Source organism: Berghia stephanieae, unplaced genomic scaffold (genome assembly GCF_034508935.2).
Source record: "Berghia stephanieae isolate SIO BIC M18660-M18661 unplaced genomic scaffold, UCSD_Bste_1.3 scaffold29, whole genome shotgun sequence".
In the NCBI taxonomy this organism is placed as follows: Eukaryota; Metazoa; Mollusca; class Gastropoda; order Nudibranchia; family Aeolidiidae; genus Berghia; species Berghia stephanieae.
In genome coordinates this window covers 55001-70252 of record NW_027624066.1, presented here as the reverse complement: position 1 = coordinate 70252, position 15252 = coordinate 55001, and the positions used below count along the sequence as shown (strand labels likewise).

The 15252-nt window shown below is 39.2% G+C and overlaps 1 protein-coding gene across 1 annotated transcript in view; it reads right to left on the bottom strand.

Annotated features, from left to right (window-relative positions):
- Nucleotides 1-12023: 12023 nt before the first annotated feature.
- LOC144961540 (uncharacterized) overlaps nucleotides 12024-15252 on the bottom strand; it is a 42860-nt gene continuing 39631 nt past the window's right edge. Inside the window, exon 11 of the mRNA XM_078894696.1 lies at nucleotides 12024-12189. Coding sequence (XP_078750822.1) covers nucleotides 12061-12189 — 129 coding nt within the window. The 3' untranslated portion in view covers nucleotides 12024-12060. The remainder of the gene's footprint in view (nucleotides 12190-15252) is intronic.

Here is a 15252-nt window from a genome sequence, read left to right as displayed (position 1 = left end):
CAAAAAAATCCGAGCCAAAAACCCGTGGACCCCGGGTAGCGGGTTTTCCCTTGGAACGGGATACTTTTATACCGGTGTAGATCAGTCCTGACAAAGCCTGCCTTGCATGGATGCCGTAACAGCGGTCATCCAAAGATGGGCATACGGATTTCAGAGGGAGGACAGCAACACATGTTGTATTTGACGAGTTGAGTTAGAGGAAACGACAATTGAGTTATTTTTGACTCCAATAGGGATACAGTGAAATTATCAAGGGGTTTTCATTATTAAAAGTGCTGATAATGATGATGTTGATTTTTGATGATGATGATGATGATGATGATGATAATGTATATATTAAATGTCCTGATGTGGTACGCGATGTAGGAAGGATCGGGCGTTATTATTGGTGTGTTAGTCATGATTATTTTGATTTAAACCTACAAGGGATATTATCCTCCCTCTCCTGGACAAGTCAAAAGGTTTTATAATATCCCATCCCCATGGGGTAGCAAGCACATTAACATTTGGAGATTTTACAAAACAAGATCTGCCATTCCAATATACTGATACATTGACGTAAAAAAGATCTGCCATTGGAATATGTTGCAGATTTGACAAAATTAGAGAGGAAGTCACAAGTAGGGAAAGACGAGATCGATAAATCAAAGTCGTTAAATGTCGGAACGTGGCGTCATTTCTATTGCCCAAGAGTTTCTTGAGATTATAAGAGGTTTTTTCCGAAATTTTTTGAATGAGTCACGGCGTCAATCCCTTGGATAAGATTCCATTCGAGTTTGGCTACATTTTTTTAATTCTACGAGATGTTTTATTGGCATTTTCCGTATGACAATTTGGTTAGGAGATTTTTTTTAAATTCCATCCAGACACAATATTTTTTATTAAAGAAAATTAACCAATCTTCTGCTACCTGAATTGAAAATTTGGGTGGAACACTCTATTGACAAGGGGCTATGACATTGACACGTGTCCAGGGTGCAGTGGTGCCCCAGTTTTTTTGGTATGATACTTTGGATTGTCTTGAAACTGGACTTACTCATTCTGGCAGTTTAGGAATCCGAACCAACATCAGTGCGACGGTGACTTGTTCCTTCGGTAAAATGTCTCACCGTACGCGGGTGTTTAATGAGTACTAACCTTTAACAGCGTTGTGTCTGTCGCAAAAAGAATATGTAATACTGCCTACAAGGCGTCATTGTCACAGTTCTACATGTTAAGTGTCACCATTGGCTTGGGACCCTGTAAAGTGCTTTGAGCACGTTGATTAGAAATTTCTCTATAATAATGCTGTAAGTTTTTATATTTAAAAATTGTTTTATCAGCTGTGCTTAGTGCCTCGTTTCCAAAGTGTGGGAAACCTGTCAGTGTATTGGACAACACAACACATGATTTGGCCAACCAAGTATGGAGAAATGATATTTTATGTCAGAACAAACGTTGTAGAAAATTACTGGTTTTTAATAGAGACAGAGAGGTCGTGACGTCACACCTTCTACTCTTCTGGTTCCAAACTCCCTAGAAGTGTGTGTGTGTTTGTGTAGCCAGTGTTTCGGAGGATTAATAATGAATAGGTTATCTATTGACTCAAAAGGTAGCCTAAATAGTTTGAACAGAATTTCTAACGATTCACGTAAGAGAAGTAAAAAGAAGTAATCCTACAGAGCCACTAGCCTCGTGGAGCCAGAGCTCTATCCCGGTTTATACAGCGTGAAACGGACAATAGCAATTGCCTGCTACCCTTTGGATAGAACGCTAGTCTTTAGCAAGTATTTCCCGCCAGATCAGTACCCAATCACTGACAGGGGTCAGAAAAAGTTTTGAATCGATCTCGGGTCCAATTGATTTTGAAGCTAGAGCTCTACCAACTGAACTATCGGGACCCCCCCCCCAATAATAGAAGTAGCACAACATTATCACAATAACCTACTTGACAACTCAGCTTTATCGACTTGCCTTGAAAATTGTGTTCCATTTGATGTAGATAATTATTGGCTAGATCGGTTCATTGACCAGCGTCAACTTGTACATATATACAAGTCTGACTCCCGGACCCGATTATGGGCCTAGTTTAACATTGTTGAAATGGAGAATATTTTGCGTCACTTTTCATTTGAGATTCCCATTACAACAATGAGCCCATAAGGAATTGGGTTGTCAGACCTGCAAGTAAGTGTCATTTTAAATTTCTTCATAAAATAATAATATAATTGTTGTAAATTGTTGTAAAAAGTTCTATACATTCTGTTTCTATATGCATTATAAATCTATTGGTGTTGACATGGATTGAATTTCTCATTTCATCTGTATTTCTTATCATATATATAATATATATATATATATATTATATATATATATATATATATATATATATATATATATATATAAAAACATCTAATGTATGTCAACCAATATATATATATATATATATAAATATATATATATATGCATATTTTATATATATATATATATATTATATATATATATATATATAATATATATATATATATATGTGTATATATATATATATATATATATATATATATATATATATATATTATATATATATATATATTTATATATATATATCTGTGTGTGTGTAAAATATTTTTTTCAAGTATAATTATAATCAACCTTTACAATATTGTTTCGAGCAGCTTCCTGGTGAGAGTGAATACTCAAAACAATATTGTAGAAGTTGGTTATAATTATACTTGAATTATTTTATAAATAACGCCTTATATAAATATTGAGTACTATTATATCATGGTTTTTGTTTTTATGATTAATAATTATATAGTATATATAAACATCGGAAGTTGGTGTCTATTATGATGAATGCTTCTGATTAAAATATAAATCAATTTTCAATTACTGTACAGAAAGTTGGAAACCACACATTTTATTTTTTTATATTTACTGATAAATATGCCGTAATGAATTTTGTTGTTATATTTCCTTGACTGTGGCCTCTAACATAAATATCATTAATATTTCATTTGTTTTCCATTTTATATATAAATCATAGCCCAGTAAAATTGTTCTATGAGACTTATTGGTGGCCTCTAAGATAAATATCATTTATATTTCATTTGTTTTCCATTTTATATATAAATCATAGCCAGTGAAATTGTTATATGAGACTTATTGTTCGATATGCCTTAAGAATAATCTTTAATTAAATGAATAAAAATATATCACGTATTTATATCAAATAATACGTTTGACAAATTTCTATTGATAGATGTCCTGTATTGTAAACAGTGCTTGATAAATTCATTCATTTAATGCATAATATGTGGAGTAAAAGAATGGACGAGTTAGAATCACATCGATAATTCATGACGTCATTCTGGTCTAATTATGGATGTTTTAAGTAAAGGTTGAACTAATCCGTCTTTGGAACAAGATGGGAGATTACTGTTAGAGAGTGGAAGATTGATTACGTTAGTTATAGATGGAACAAGATGGGAGATTACTGTTAGAGAGTGGAAGATTGATTACGTTAGTTATAGATGGAACAAGATGGGAGATTACTGTTAGAGAGTGGAAGATTGATTACTTTAGTTATAGATGGAACAAGATGGGAGATTACTGTTAGAGAGTGGAAGATTGATTACGTTAGTTATAGATGGAACAAGATGGGAGATTACTGTTAGAGAGTGGAAGATTGATTACTTTAGTTATAGATGGAACAAGATGGGAGATTACTGTTAGAGAGTGGAAGATTGATTACTTTAGTTATAGATGGAACAAGATGGGAGATTACTGTTAGAGAGTGGAAGATTGATTACTTTAGTTATAGATGGAACAAGATGGGAGATTACTGTTAGAGAGTGGAAGATTGATTACGTTAGTTATAGATGGAACAAGATGGGAGATTACTGTTAGAGAGTGGAAGATTGATTACTCTAGTTATAAATGGAACAAGATGGGAGATTACTGTTAGAGAGTGGAAGATTGATTACGTTAGTTATAGATGGAACAAGATGGGAGATTACTGTTAGAGAGTGGAAGATTGATTACTTTAGTTATAGATGGAACAAGATGGGAGATTACTGTTAGAGAGTGGAAGATTGATTACGTTAGTTATAGATGGAACAAGATGGGAGATTACTGTTAGAGAGTGGAAGATTGATTACTTTAGTTATAGATGGAACAAGATGGGAGATTACTGTTAGAGAGTGGAAGATTGATTACTTTAGTTATAGATGGAACAAGATGGGAGATTACTGTTAGAGAGTGGAAGATTGATTACTTTAGTTATAGATGGAACAAGATGGGAGATTACTGTTAGAGAGTGGAAGATTGATTACGTTAGTTATAGATGGAACAAGATGGGAGATTACTGTTAGAGAGTGGAAGATTGATTACTTTAGTTATAGATGGAACAAGATGGGAGATTACTGTTAGAGAGTGGAAGATTGATTACGTTAGTTATAGATGGAACAAGATGGGAGATTACTGTTAGAGAGTGGAAGATTGATTACTTTAGTTACAGATGGAACAAGATGGGAAATTACTGTTAGAGAGTGGAAGATTGGTTACTTTAGTTATAGATGGAACAAGATGGGAGATTACTGTTAGAGAGTGGAAGATTGATTACGTTAGTTATAGATGGAATAAGATGGGAGATTACTGTTAGAGAGTGGAAGATTGATTACTTTAGTTATAGATGGAACAAGATGGGAGATTACTGTTAGAGAGTGGAAGATTGATTACTGTAGTTATAGATGGAACAAGATGGGAGATTACTGTTAGAGAGTGGAAGATTGATTACTGTAGTTATAGATGGAACAAGATGGGAGATTACTGTTAGAGAGTGGAAGATTGATTACTGTAGTTATAGATGGAACAAGATGGGAGATTACTGTTAGAGAGTGGAAGATTGATTACGTTAGTTATAGATGGAACAAGATGGGAGATTACTGTTAGAGAGTGGAAGATTGATTACTTTAGTTATAGATGGAACAAGATGGGAGATTACTGTTAGAGAGTGGAAGATTGATTACTTTAGTTATAGATGGAACAAGATGGGAGATTACTGTTAGAGAGTGGAAGATTGATTACTTTAGTTATAGATGGAACAAGATGGGATGTTACTGTTAAGAGTGGAAGATTGATTACGTTAGTTATAGATGGAACAAGATGGGAGATTACTGTTAGAGAGTGGAAGATTGATTACGTTAGTTATAGATGGAACACGATGGGAGATTACTGTTAGAGAGTGGAAGATTGATTACTTTAGTTATAGATGGAACAGATGGGAGATTACTGTTAGAGAGTGGAAGATTGATTACTTTATTTGTAGATGGAACAAGATGGGAGATTACTGTCAGATAGTGGAAGATTGATTACTTTAGTTATAGATGGAACAAGATGGGAGATTACTGTTAGAGAGTGGAAGATTGATTACGTTAGTTATAGATGGAACAAGATGAGAGATTACTGTTAGAGAGTGGAAGATTGATTACGTTAGTTATAGATGGAACAAGATGGGAGATTACTGTTAGAGAGTGGAAGATTGATTACTTTAGTTATAGATGGAACAAGATGGGAGATTACTGTTAGAGAGTGGAAGATTGATTACCTTAGTTATCGATGAAACAAGATGGGAGATTACTGTTAGAGAGTGGAAGATTGATTACGTTAGTTATAGATTGGACAAGATGGGAGATTACTGTTAGAGAGTGGAAGATTGATTACGTTAGTTATAGATGGAACAAGATGGGAGATTACTGTTAGAGAGTGGAAGATTGATTACTTTATTTGTAGATGGAACAAGATGGGAGATTACTGTCAGATAGTGGAAGATTGATTACTTTAGTTATAGATGGAACAAGATGGGAGATTACTGTTAGAGAGTGGAAGATTGATTACGTTAGTTATAGATGGAACAAGATGGGAGATTACTGTTAGAGAGTGGAAGATTGATTACTTTATTTGTAGATGGAACAAGATGGGAGATTACTGTCAGATAGTGGAAGATTGATTACTTTAGTTATAGATGGAACAAGATGGGAGATTACTGTTAGAGAGTGGAAGATTGATTACGTTAGTTATAGATGGAACAAGATGGGAGATTACTGTTAGAGAGTGGAAGATTGATTACGTTAGTTATAGATGGAACAAGATGGGAGATTACTGTTAGACAGTGGAAGATTGATTACCTTAGTTATAGATAGAACAAGATGGGAGATTACTGTTAGAGAGTGGAAGATTGATTACGTTAGTTATAGATGGAACAAGATGGGACATTGCTGTTAGAGAGTGGAAGATTGATTACTTTAGTTATAGATGGAACAAGATGGGAGATTACTGTTAGACAGTGGAAGATTGATTACCTTAGTTATAGATAGAACAAGATGGGAGATTACTGTTAGAGAGTGGAAGATTGATTACGTTAGTTATAGATGGAACAAGATGGGAGATTACTGTTAGAGAGTGGAAGTTGATTACTTTAGTTATAGATGGAACAAGATGGGAGATTACTGTTAGAGAGTGGAAGATTGATTACGTTAGTTATAGATGGAACAAGATGGGAGATTACTGTTAGACAGTGGAAGATTGATTACTTTAGTTATAGATGGAACAAGATGGGAGATTACTGTTAGACAGTGGAAGATTGATTACCTTAGTTATAGATGGAACAAGATGGGAGATTACTGTTAGACAGTGGAAGATTGATTACCTTAGTTATAGATGGAACAAGATGGGAGATTACTGTTAGAGAGTGGAAGATTGATTACTTTAGTTATAGATGGAACAAGATGGGAGATTACTGTTAGAGTACTGTTAGACCCTTTAGTGTCGCTCCCCCCCCCCCCTTAAGAAATATTCCATAAATCACGTGATTGAAGACCAGTTAGACGAAAACATGAATATAGATGCTGTGCGCTTGGCTAAGAAACTCACAACATTGCCAACCGCATGTATAACAGACCAACACACAAAATTATGTTTAACCTTGAACGTTTATACTCTGGTTAATACAATTTAGTGAGAATTACTCATAAACATGGATAGCAACTTTGTGTATTTGTGCTTTATTTCCGGTAGGCGGATTTTGTGAGTTTTTAACTAAAGGCATAGCATCAAAAACAAATACTGATTTTCTAATTTTTCGATTTATGATAAAGAATCTGAATAAGTAGACTAATGGATGTATAGATAGTATGCACTTGGCTTAGAGTTCACAACATTGCCATCCGGAAGTACAACAGACCAACACACAAAACTATGTGTAACCATTAACTTTTATAGTCTGGTTAATACAGTTTAGTAAGAATCACTCACAAACGCGGATGGCAAAATACAATAACAAAGGCTTGAGTGACGTCATCTTCGTTCTATCTATATTATCCGAGGTCGACTTATTTGCAGGTCTGATAACCCAATTCGTTATGGGCTTGTTGTATTTTTTTTTAAGTCGTCCTTAAGAACTATTCTGACCATGGAGCCGGAGTTTATCCCGGTTTCTATAGCGTGAAACGGACAATAGCAATTGCTTGCTATCCTTTGGATAAAACGTTAGTCTATCGCAAAGTACTTTTGCCGCGAAATCTAACAGACTCAGCTACCCATTCACTTCTGGGTGGACAGAGGGAGTTAGAAAAAAAATTCGACTGCACCCGGGATCGATCACAGTCCCTTTGATTGTGAAGCGAGTGCTCTACCAACTGAGCTATCCGACACCCATTGAGTATGAAGCGAGTGTTCTACCAACTGAGCTATCCGGACACCCATTGTGTGTGAAGCGAGTGCTCTACCAACTGAGCTATCCGACACCCATTGTGTATGAAGCGAATGTTCTACCAACTGAGCTATCCGGACACCCATTGTGTGTGAAGCGAGTGTTCTACCAACTGAGCTATCCGGACACCCATTGTGTATGAAGCGAGTGTTCTACCAACTGAGCTATCGGACACCCATTGTGTATGAAGCGAGTGTTCTACCAACTGAGCTATCCGGACACCTTTGTGTGAAGGAGTGTTCTACCAACTGAGCTATCCGGAACCATTGTGTGTGAAGCGGTTCTACAACTGAGCTATCCGACACCATTGTGTTGAAGCGAGTTTCTACCACTGAGCTATCGACACCATTGTGTTGAAGCGAGTGTTCTACAACTGCTATCGGACACCATTGTGTTGAAGCGAGTGTTCTACCAACTGAGCTATCGGACACCATTGTGTATGAGCGAGTGTTCTACAATAGCTATCGGACACCATTGTTTGAAGCGAGTGTTCTACCAACTAGTATGGACACCCTTGGTATGAAGCGAGTGTTCACAACTGCTATCCGGACACCATTGTGTATGAAGCGAGTGTTACCAACTGAGCTATCCGGACACCATGTGTATGAAGCGAGTGTTTACAACGAGTATCCGGACCATGTGTATGAAGCGAGTTTCTACAACTTGCTATCCGGACACCATTTGTATGAAGCGAGTTCTACAACTGAGCTATCCGGCACCATTGTGTAGAACGAGTGTTCTACTTCGGACACTTTGGAAGCGTTCACTAGACACCCATTGTGTGTGAAGCGAGTGTTTAAACTGCTATCCGGACACCATTGTGTGAAGCGAGTGTTCTACCAACTGAGCTATCCGGACACCATTGTGTATGAAGCGAGTGTTCTACAACTAGCTATCGACACCATTGTTTGAGCAGTGTTCTACAACTAGCTATCCGGACACCATTGTGTTGAAGCGAGTGTTCTACCAACTGAGCTATCGGACACCCTTGTGTTGAAGCGAGTGTTCTACAACTAGCTATCCGGACACCCATTGTGTGTGAAGCGAGTGTTCTACAACTAGCTATCGGACACCATTGTGTGTGAAGCGAGTGTTCTACCAATAGCTATCGACACCATTGTGTTGAAGCGAGTGTTCTACCACTAGCTACCGGAACCCATTGTGTATAGCGAGTGTTCTACAACTTAGCTATCCGGAACCCTTGGTGTGAAGCGAGTGTTCTACCAACTAGTATCGGACCCCATTGTGTTGAAGCGAGTGTTCTACCAATAGCTATCCGGACACCATTGTGTTGAAGCGAGTGTTCTACCAACTAGCTATCCGGACACCCATTGTGTATGAAGCGAGTGTTCTACAACTGAGCTATCCGGACACCATTGTGTGAAGCGTGTTTACAACTAGCTATCGGACACCCATTGGTGAGGGTGTCTACAACAGTTCGCACCTTGTGTTGAAGGGTGTTTACACTAGCTATCGCCCATGTTTGAAGCGTGTTCTACACGGCTATCCGGAACCATTGTAGAAGCGAGTGTTCTACCTAGCTATCCGGACACCATTGTGTTGAGCGGTGTTACCAACTAGCTATCGGACACCATTGTGTTGAAGCGGTGTTCTACAACTTAGCTATCGGACACCATGTGTATGAAGCGGTGTTCTACAACTGAGCTATCCGGACACCATTGTGTTGAGCGGTGTTCTACAATGAGTTCGGACACCCATTGTGTGAACGAGTTTTACACGAGCTATCGGACACCATTGTGTTGAAGCGAGTGTTTACAACTAGCTATCCGACCCATTGTGTTGAGCGAGTGTTCTACCACTAGCTATCGGACACCCATTGTGTGAGCGAGTGTTCTACACTGAGCTATCCGGACACCATTGTGTGTGAAGCGAGTGTTCTACAACTTAGCTATCCGGACACCCTTGTGTGAAGCGAGTGTTCTACCAACTAGTATCCGGACACCTTGTGTTGAAGCGAGTGTTCTACCAACTTAGCTACCGGACACCATTGTGTTGAAGCGGTGTTCTACCAACTTAGCTATCCGGACACCATGTGTTGAAGCGAGTGTTCTACCAATAGCTATCGGAACCTTGTGTATGAGCGAGTGTTCTACAACTGAGCTATCGGACACCCATGTGTATGAGCGAGTGTTCTACAACTGAGCTATCGACACCCTGTGTTGAAGCGAGTGTTCTACCACTAGCTATCCGGACACCCATTGGTTGAAGCGAGTGTCTACCACAGCTATCCGGACACCATTTGTGTGAAGCGAGTGTTCTACAACTGAGCTATCGGACACCCATTGTGTTGAAGCGAGTGTTCTCCAACTGAGCTATCGACACCCATTGTGTATGAAGCGAGTGTTCTACAACTAGCTATCCGGACACCATTGTGTATGAAGCGAGTGTTCTACCAACTGAGCTACCGGACACCCATTGTGTTGAAGCGAGTGTTCTACAACTGCTATCCGGACACCCATGTGTATGAAGCGAGTGTTCTACCAACTGAGCTATCGGACACCCATTGTGTATGAAGCGAGTGTTCTACCAACTGAGCTATCCGGACACCCATTGTGTATGAAGCGAGTGTTCTACCAACTGAGCTATCCGGACACCCATTGTGTATGAAGCGAGTGTTCTACCAACTTAGCTATCCGGACACCCATTGTGTATGAAGCGAGTGTTCTACCAACTGAGCTATCCGGACACCCATTGTGTGTGAAGCGAGTGTTCTACCAACTGAGCTATCCGGACACCCATTGTGTATGAAGCGAGTGTTCTACCAACTTAGCTATCCGGACACCCATTGTGTATGAAGCGAGTGTTCTACCAACTTAGCTATCCGGACACCCATTGTGTGTGAAGCGAGTGTTCTACCAACTGAGCTATCCGGACACCCATTGTGTATGAAGCGAGTGTTCTACCAACTTAGCTATCCGGACACCCATTGTGTATGAAGCGAGTGTTCTACCAACTTAGCTATCCGGACACCCATTGTGTATGAAGCGAGTGTTCTACCAACTTAGCTATCCGGACACCCATTGTGTATGAAGCGAGTGTTCTACCAACTTAGCTATCCGGACACCCATTGTGTGTGAAGCAAGTGTTCTACCAACTTAGCTATCCGGACACCCATTGTGTGTGAAGCGAGTGTTCTACCAACTTAGCTATCCGGACACCCATTGTGTGTGAAGCGAGTGTTCTACCAACTTAGCTATCCGGACACCCATTGTGTATGAAGCGAGTGTTCTACCAACTTAGCTATCCGGACACCCATTGTGTGTGAAGCGAGTGTTCTATCAACTGAGCTATCCGGACACCCATTGTGTGTGAAGCGAGTGTTCTATCAACTGAGCTATCCGGACACCCATTGTGTGTGAAGCGAGTGCTCTACCAACTGAGCTATCCGGACACCCATTGTGTGTGAAGCGAGTGTTCTACCAACTTAGCTATCCGGACACCCATTGTGTATGAAGCGAGTGTTCTACCAACTTAGCTATCCGGACACCCATTGTGTGTGAAGCGAGTGTTCTATCAACTGAGCTATCCGGACACCCATTGTGTGTGAAGCGTGTGTTCTATCAACTGAGCTATCCGGACACCCATTGTGTGTGAAGCGAGTGCTCTACCAACTGAGCTATCCGGACACCCATTGTGTGTGAAGCGAGTGTTCTACCAACTGAGCTATCCGGACACCCATTGTGTGTGAAGTGAGTGCTCTACCAACTGAGCTATCCGAAGCGAGTGCTCTACCAACTGAGCTATCCGGACACCCATTGTGTGTGAAGCGAGTGCTCTACCAACTGAGCTATCCGAAGCGAGTGCTCTACCAACTGAGCTATCCGAAGCGAGTGCTCTACCAACTGAGCTCTCCGGACATCCTTTGTGTGTGAAGCGAGTGTTCTACCAACTGAGCTATCCGGACATCCATTGTGTGTGAAGCGAGTGCTCTACCAACTGAGCTATCCGAAGCGAGTGCTCTACCAACTGAGCTATCCGGACACCCATTGTGTGTGAAGCGAGTGCTCTACCAACTGAGCTATCCGAAGCGAGTGCTCTACCAACTGAGCTATCGGGACCCCTTTCGTTGTTGTATTGGAAATCACAAAAAATATTGTCCATTACAATAATGTTAAACTAGGCCCATTATTGCGTTCTGATGTCAGACCTGCATATAGCTACACGTTGATCCATGTGAATGTGACAACTTTCTTACAGTTGGTAGGGAGAGGAGTAAATATTTTTTTAAAGAAAAACATGAAACATAACATACCTGTATCTAAAACTTTCACAAATCTTAATCGTTTCCATCAGCCTTGGTCGGCAATAATCTGCGACATCAGACACACAGGTGGTGAAATCCGGGTAAGCATCGTTGACACGGAGACCAGTTCCCTGTGTTGTCTGTGGTAACACATTTGTCGGGTGGCCGGGCCAAGCTGTCGGTGGATGATGATATCAATGATGAAACTATTGATGATAATAGCGATGACGACGTGAAAGGGTGATAGTGATAGAGGGATGAAATATACATAATACTCGTATTATAGATAATAACATTTACATGATAATAAAATCAACATTGAATGGAATAGCAGCAACTTTTATTCAACATCTGATTTTTACAACTGGCCTCGAGGCGGTAAACGTAAACAACGTCACATTCCAGCTGTGATTTTTAACTCAAGTGATCCGATTTTTTTACAATAATATTCATAAGAACAGGCCTCGGGGAGGCAAACGGAAACAACACAACATCTCAATGGTAACAACTCGTCGTCCACCCCGCCCCCACACAAACCCACCAACACTTATAACTGTACCGACCACAAACAGTTTCACAAACGACAACAATAACATGTTATTGATCTTCTCAATGCACAGTCCTGCCGTAACAAAACCGAAGAATTAAACGATTTATTAACGGAGAAGAACTTCGACATATTATTTTTAGTAGAGACATGGCTCTCACAGTCTGGAGACGACCCAGTTGAAAAGGCAATGACACCCCCTGGGTACCAATTTAGATCGTATCCAAGGAAAGATCAGCGAGGGGGTGGCATTGGCGTATTCTATAAAACAAAATTATGTAAACATGTGGAAATCATCGAAATGCGCTACAAAACAATGGAGGCCATTGATCTTAGATTATCCCTCCGGAATACAAGATACAACTTCAACTGCATCTACCGACCGCCAGCAAACAAGAAAAACAAAATAAAATTACCTGATGTTAGGAAGGAAATCAACGAGATGCTAACTTTGCAACACACGCGTCCTGGCCATTCAATTATACTCGGCAACTTTAATTTTCACTTCGACAACGTCACAGACACCGCTAAATTGCACGAGTCATTATCGGAGAACAACATGTGCCAGATCGTAACAGCGCCAACCCACTATGCTGATCATATTTTAGATTGGGTAATTGTAGAAAATTCAGAGTCCCAAAAAACCAACGCCATCGTCGATTATCTCCCCTTTTCGGACCGCTCCCTCATTTCTTTCAATCTTGACGTTTCAAAACCATGCCAAGAAACCACCACCACATCAACCAGAAACATTAAAGGCATTAATTTGGACAATTTCAGAGGCGATTTAGAAACAAAACTTACTAAAAAGTCAATGATTTCTCCAGAAAAGTGGAATAGTTGTCTCATCGAAACGCTTGACAAACATGCGCCATTCCAAACAAGGACCGTCACCAACCGCAAGTATGCTCCGTGGTATACGTCGGACGTTAAAGAAGCTAAAACGAAGTTTCGGAGAGCAGAAAGACTGCTGAAAACATCAGGCCTTACGATTCATCGTGAAATATTCAAGAACACATTTCGTGCCTGGAAGACAACAATAAAAAAAAGGCAAAGACCACGTATTTTCTTTCAAAATTCGAAACTTCTAAATCTTGTAAACAATAATTTAACATCTGCGATGATCTACTTGGACGTGAAAGATGCACTTCATTACCATCTACAACCAATCAAAGAGACTTGCCAAACACATTTGTCAACTTTTTTAAAGACAAAATCCATAACATTCGTTCAGAACTAGATCGGCATGAACCATTTATAGATACAAATACATTCTGTGGTACCCCTTTAGACAAGTTCCAACCAGTTTCACCTAGTTTCATAAACAAGTTGATAAAAAAAGCCCCCATTAAATCCTGCGACCTTGATCCCCTACCAGCACAGCTTTTGACCAGCTCCATCGATACATTATTACCATCCATTACATCAATCATAAATACATCCATACTGACTGGCGAAGTTCCATCGTGCTTTAAAAGTGCCCTCGTCAAACCACTTTTGAAGAAACCATCACTGGACCACAATATATTAAACAATTATCGTCCTGTATCAAATTTACCTTTTTTGTCAAAACTTTTGGAGAAGGTAGTTCTTACACAATTAACATCTCATCTTATGAACAACAGTTTTGAACAACCCTTTCAGTCAGCCTACAAACATCAACACAGTACTGAAACGGCGCTTCTTAAAATCTTTAATGACTTTTTATGTAATGCTGATGCTAACAATATCAATGTATTATGCCTTTTAGATCTTTCAGCTGCCTTTGACACCATTGACCATGACATTTTGTTAAGAAGACTAGAAAATACATTCGGCATAAAAGGTATTGCCCTTAAATGGTTTACATCATATTTACAGGATCGATGGCAGACTGTCGTGGTGAATGGTGTTCAGTCAGAACAAGTTTTACTAATTTTTGGAGTGCCACAACGCTCTGTTCTTGGCCCTGTCCTTTTTACTGTATATATGCAGCCCCTTTCTAGTGTGATATCCAGATTCAATCTGAGTTATCATTTTTATGCAGATGATACGCAAATATATGATTCAGCACCCTTTGTAATTTACAGTTCTTAATACAGCGAATTACGAGCTGTTTTAATGAGATTAAATCTTGGATGTGCCACAATAAGTTAAAATGAAATGATAGTAAAACTGCGACCTTAATGTATGGAAAGCCTTGTATCCTTAAACAGGCAAATAAATCACCTATTACTTTCGGAAATAGCACAATAGAATTTTCAATTAAAGCAAAAAACCTTGGCGTCATCATTGATAAAGATCTTTCCATGACAAGCCAGGTGAATAACACCATACAATCTATGTACATAGAATGAAAAAAATAAGCAAAATTCGTAATTAAATACCGAAGCATATAGCAGAACTTTTAATTAATTCCCTGGTTTTATCTAAAATGAACTATTGTAACTCCCTTTGGGCGAATTTAGCTAAAGACAAAATTAGCGAACTTCAGGTTGCTCAAAATAACGCAGCCAGGCTCATTGTACGCAACAACAAAAAATACCCGTCAGCAACTCTTCTTCTCCTTGAGTTACATTGGCTTCCTGTGGAAAAAAGAGTTGCCTATAAGATTTGTATTGTTGTCTACAAATCCCTGAGCACGAACAGTCCCTCCTATATTAAAGACCTTCTAAACATATGTCCCCAATAGAAACTTGAGGTCAAGCAATG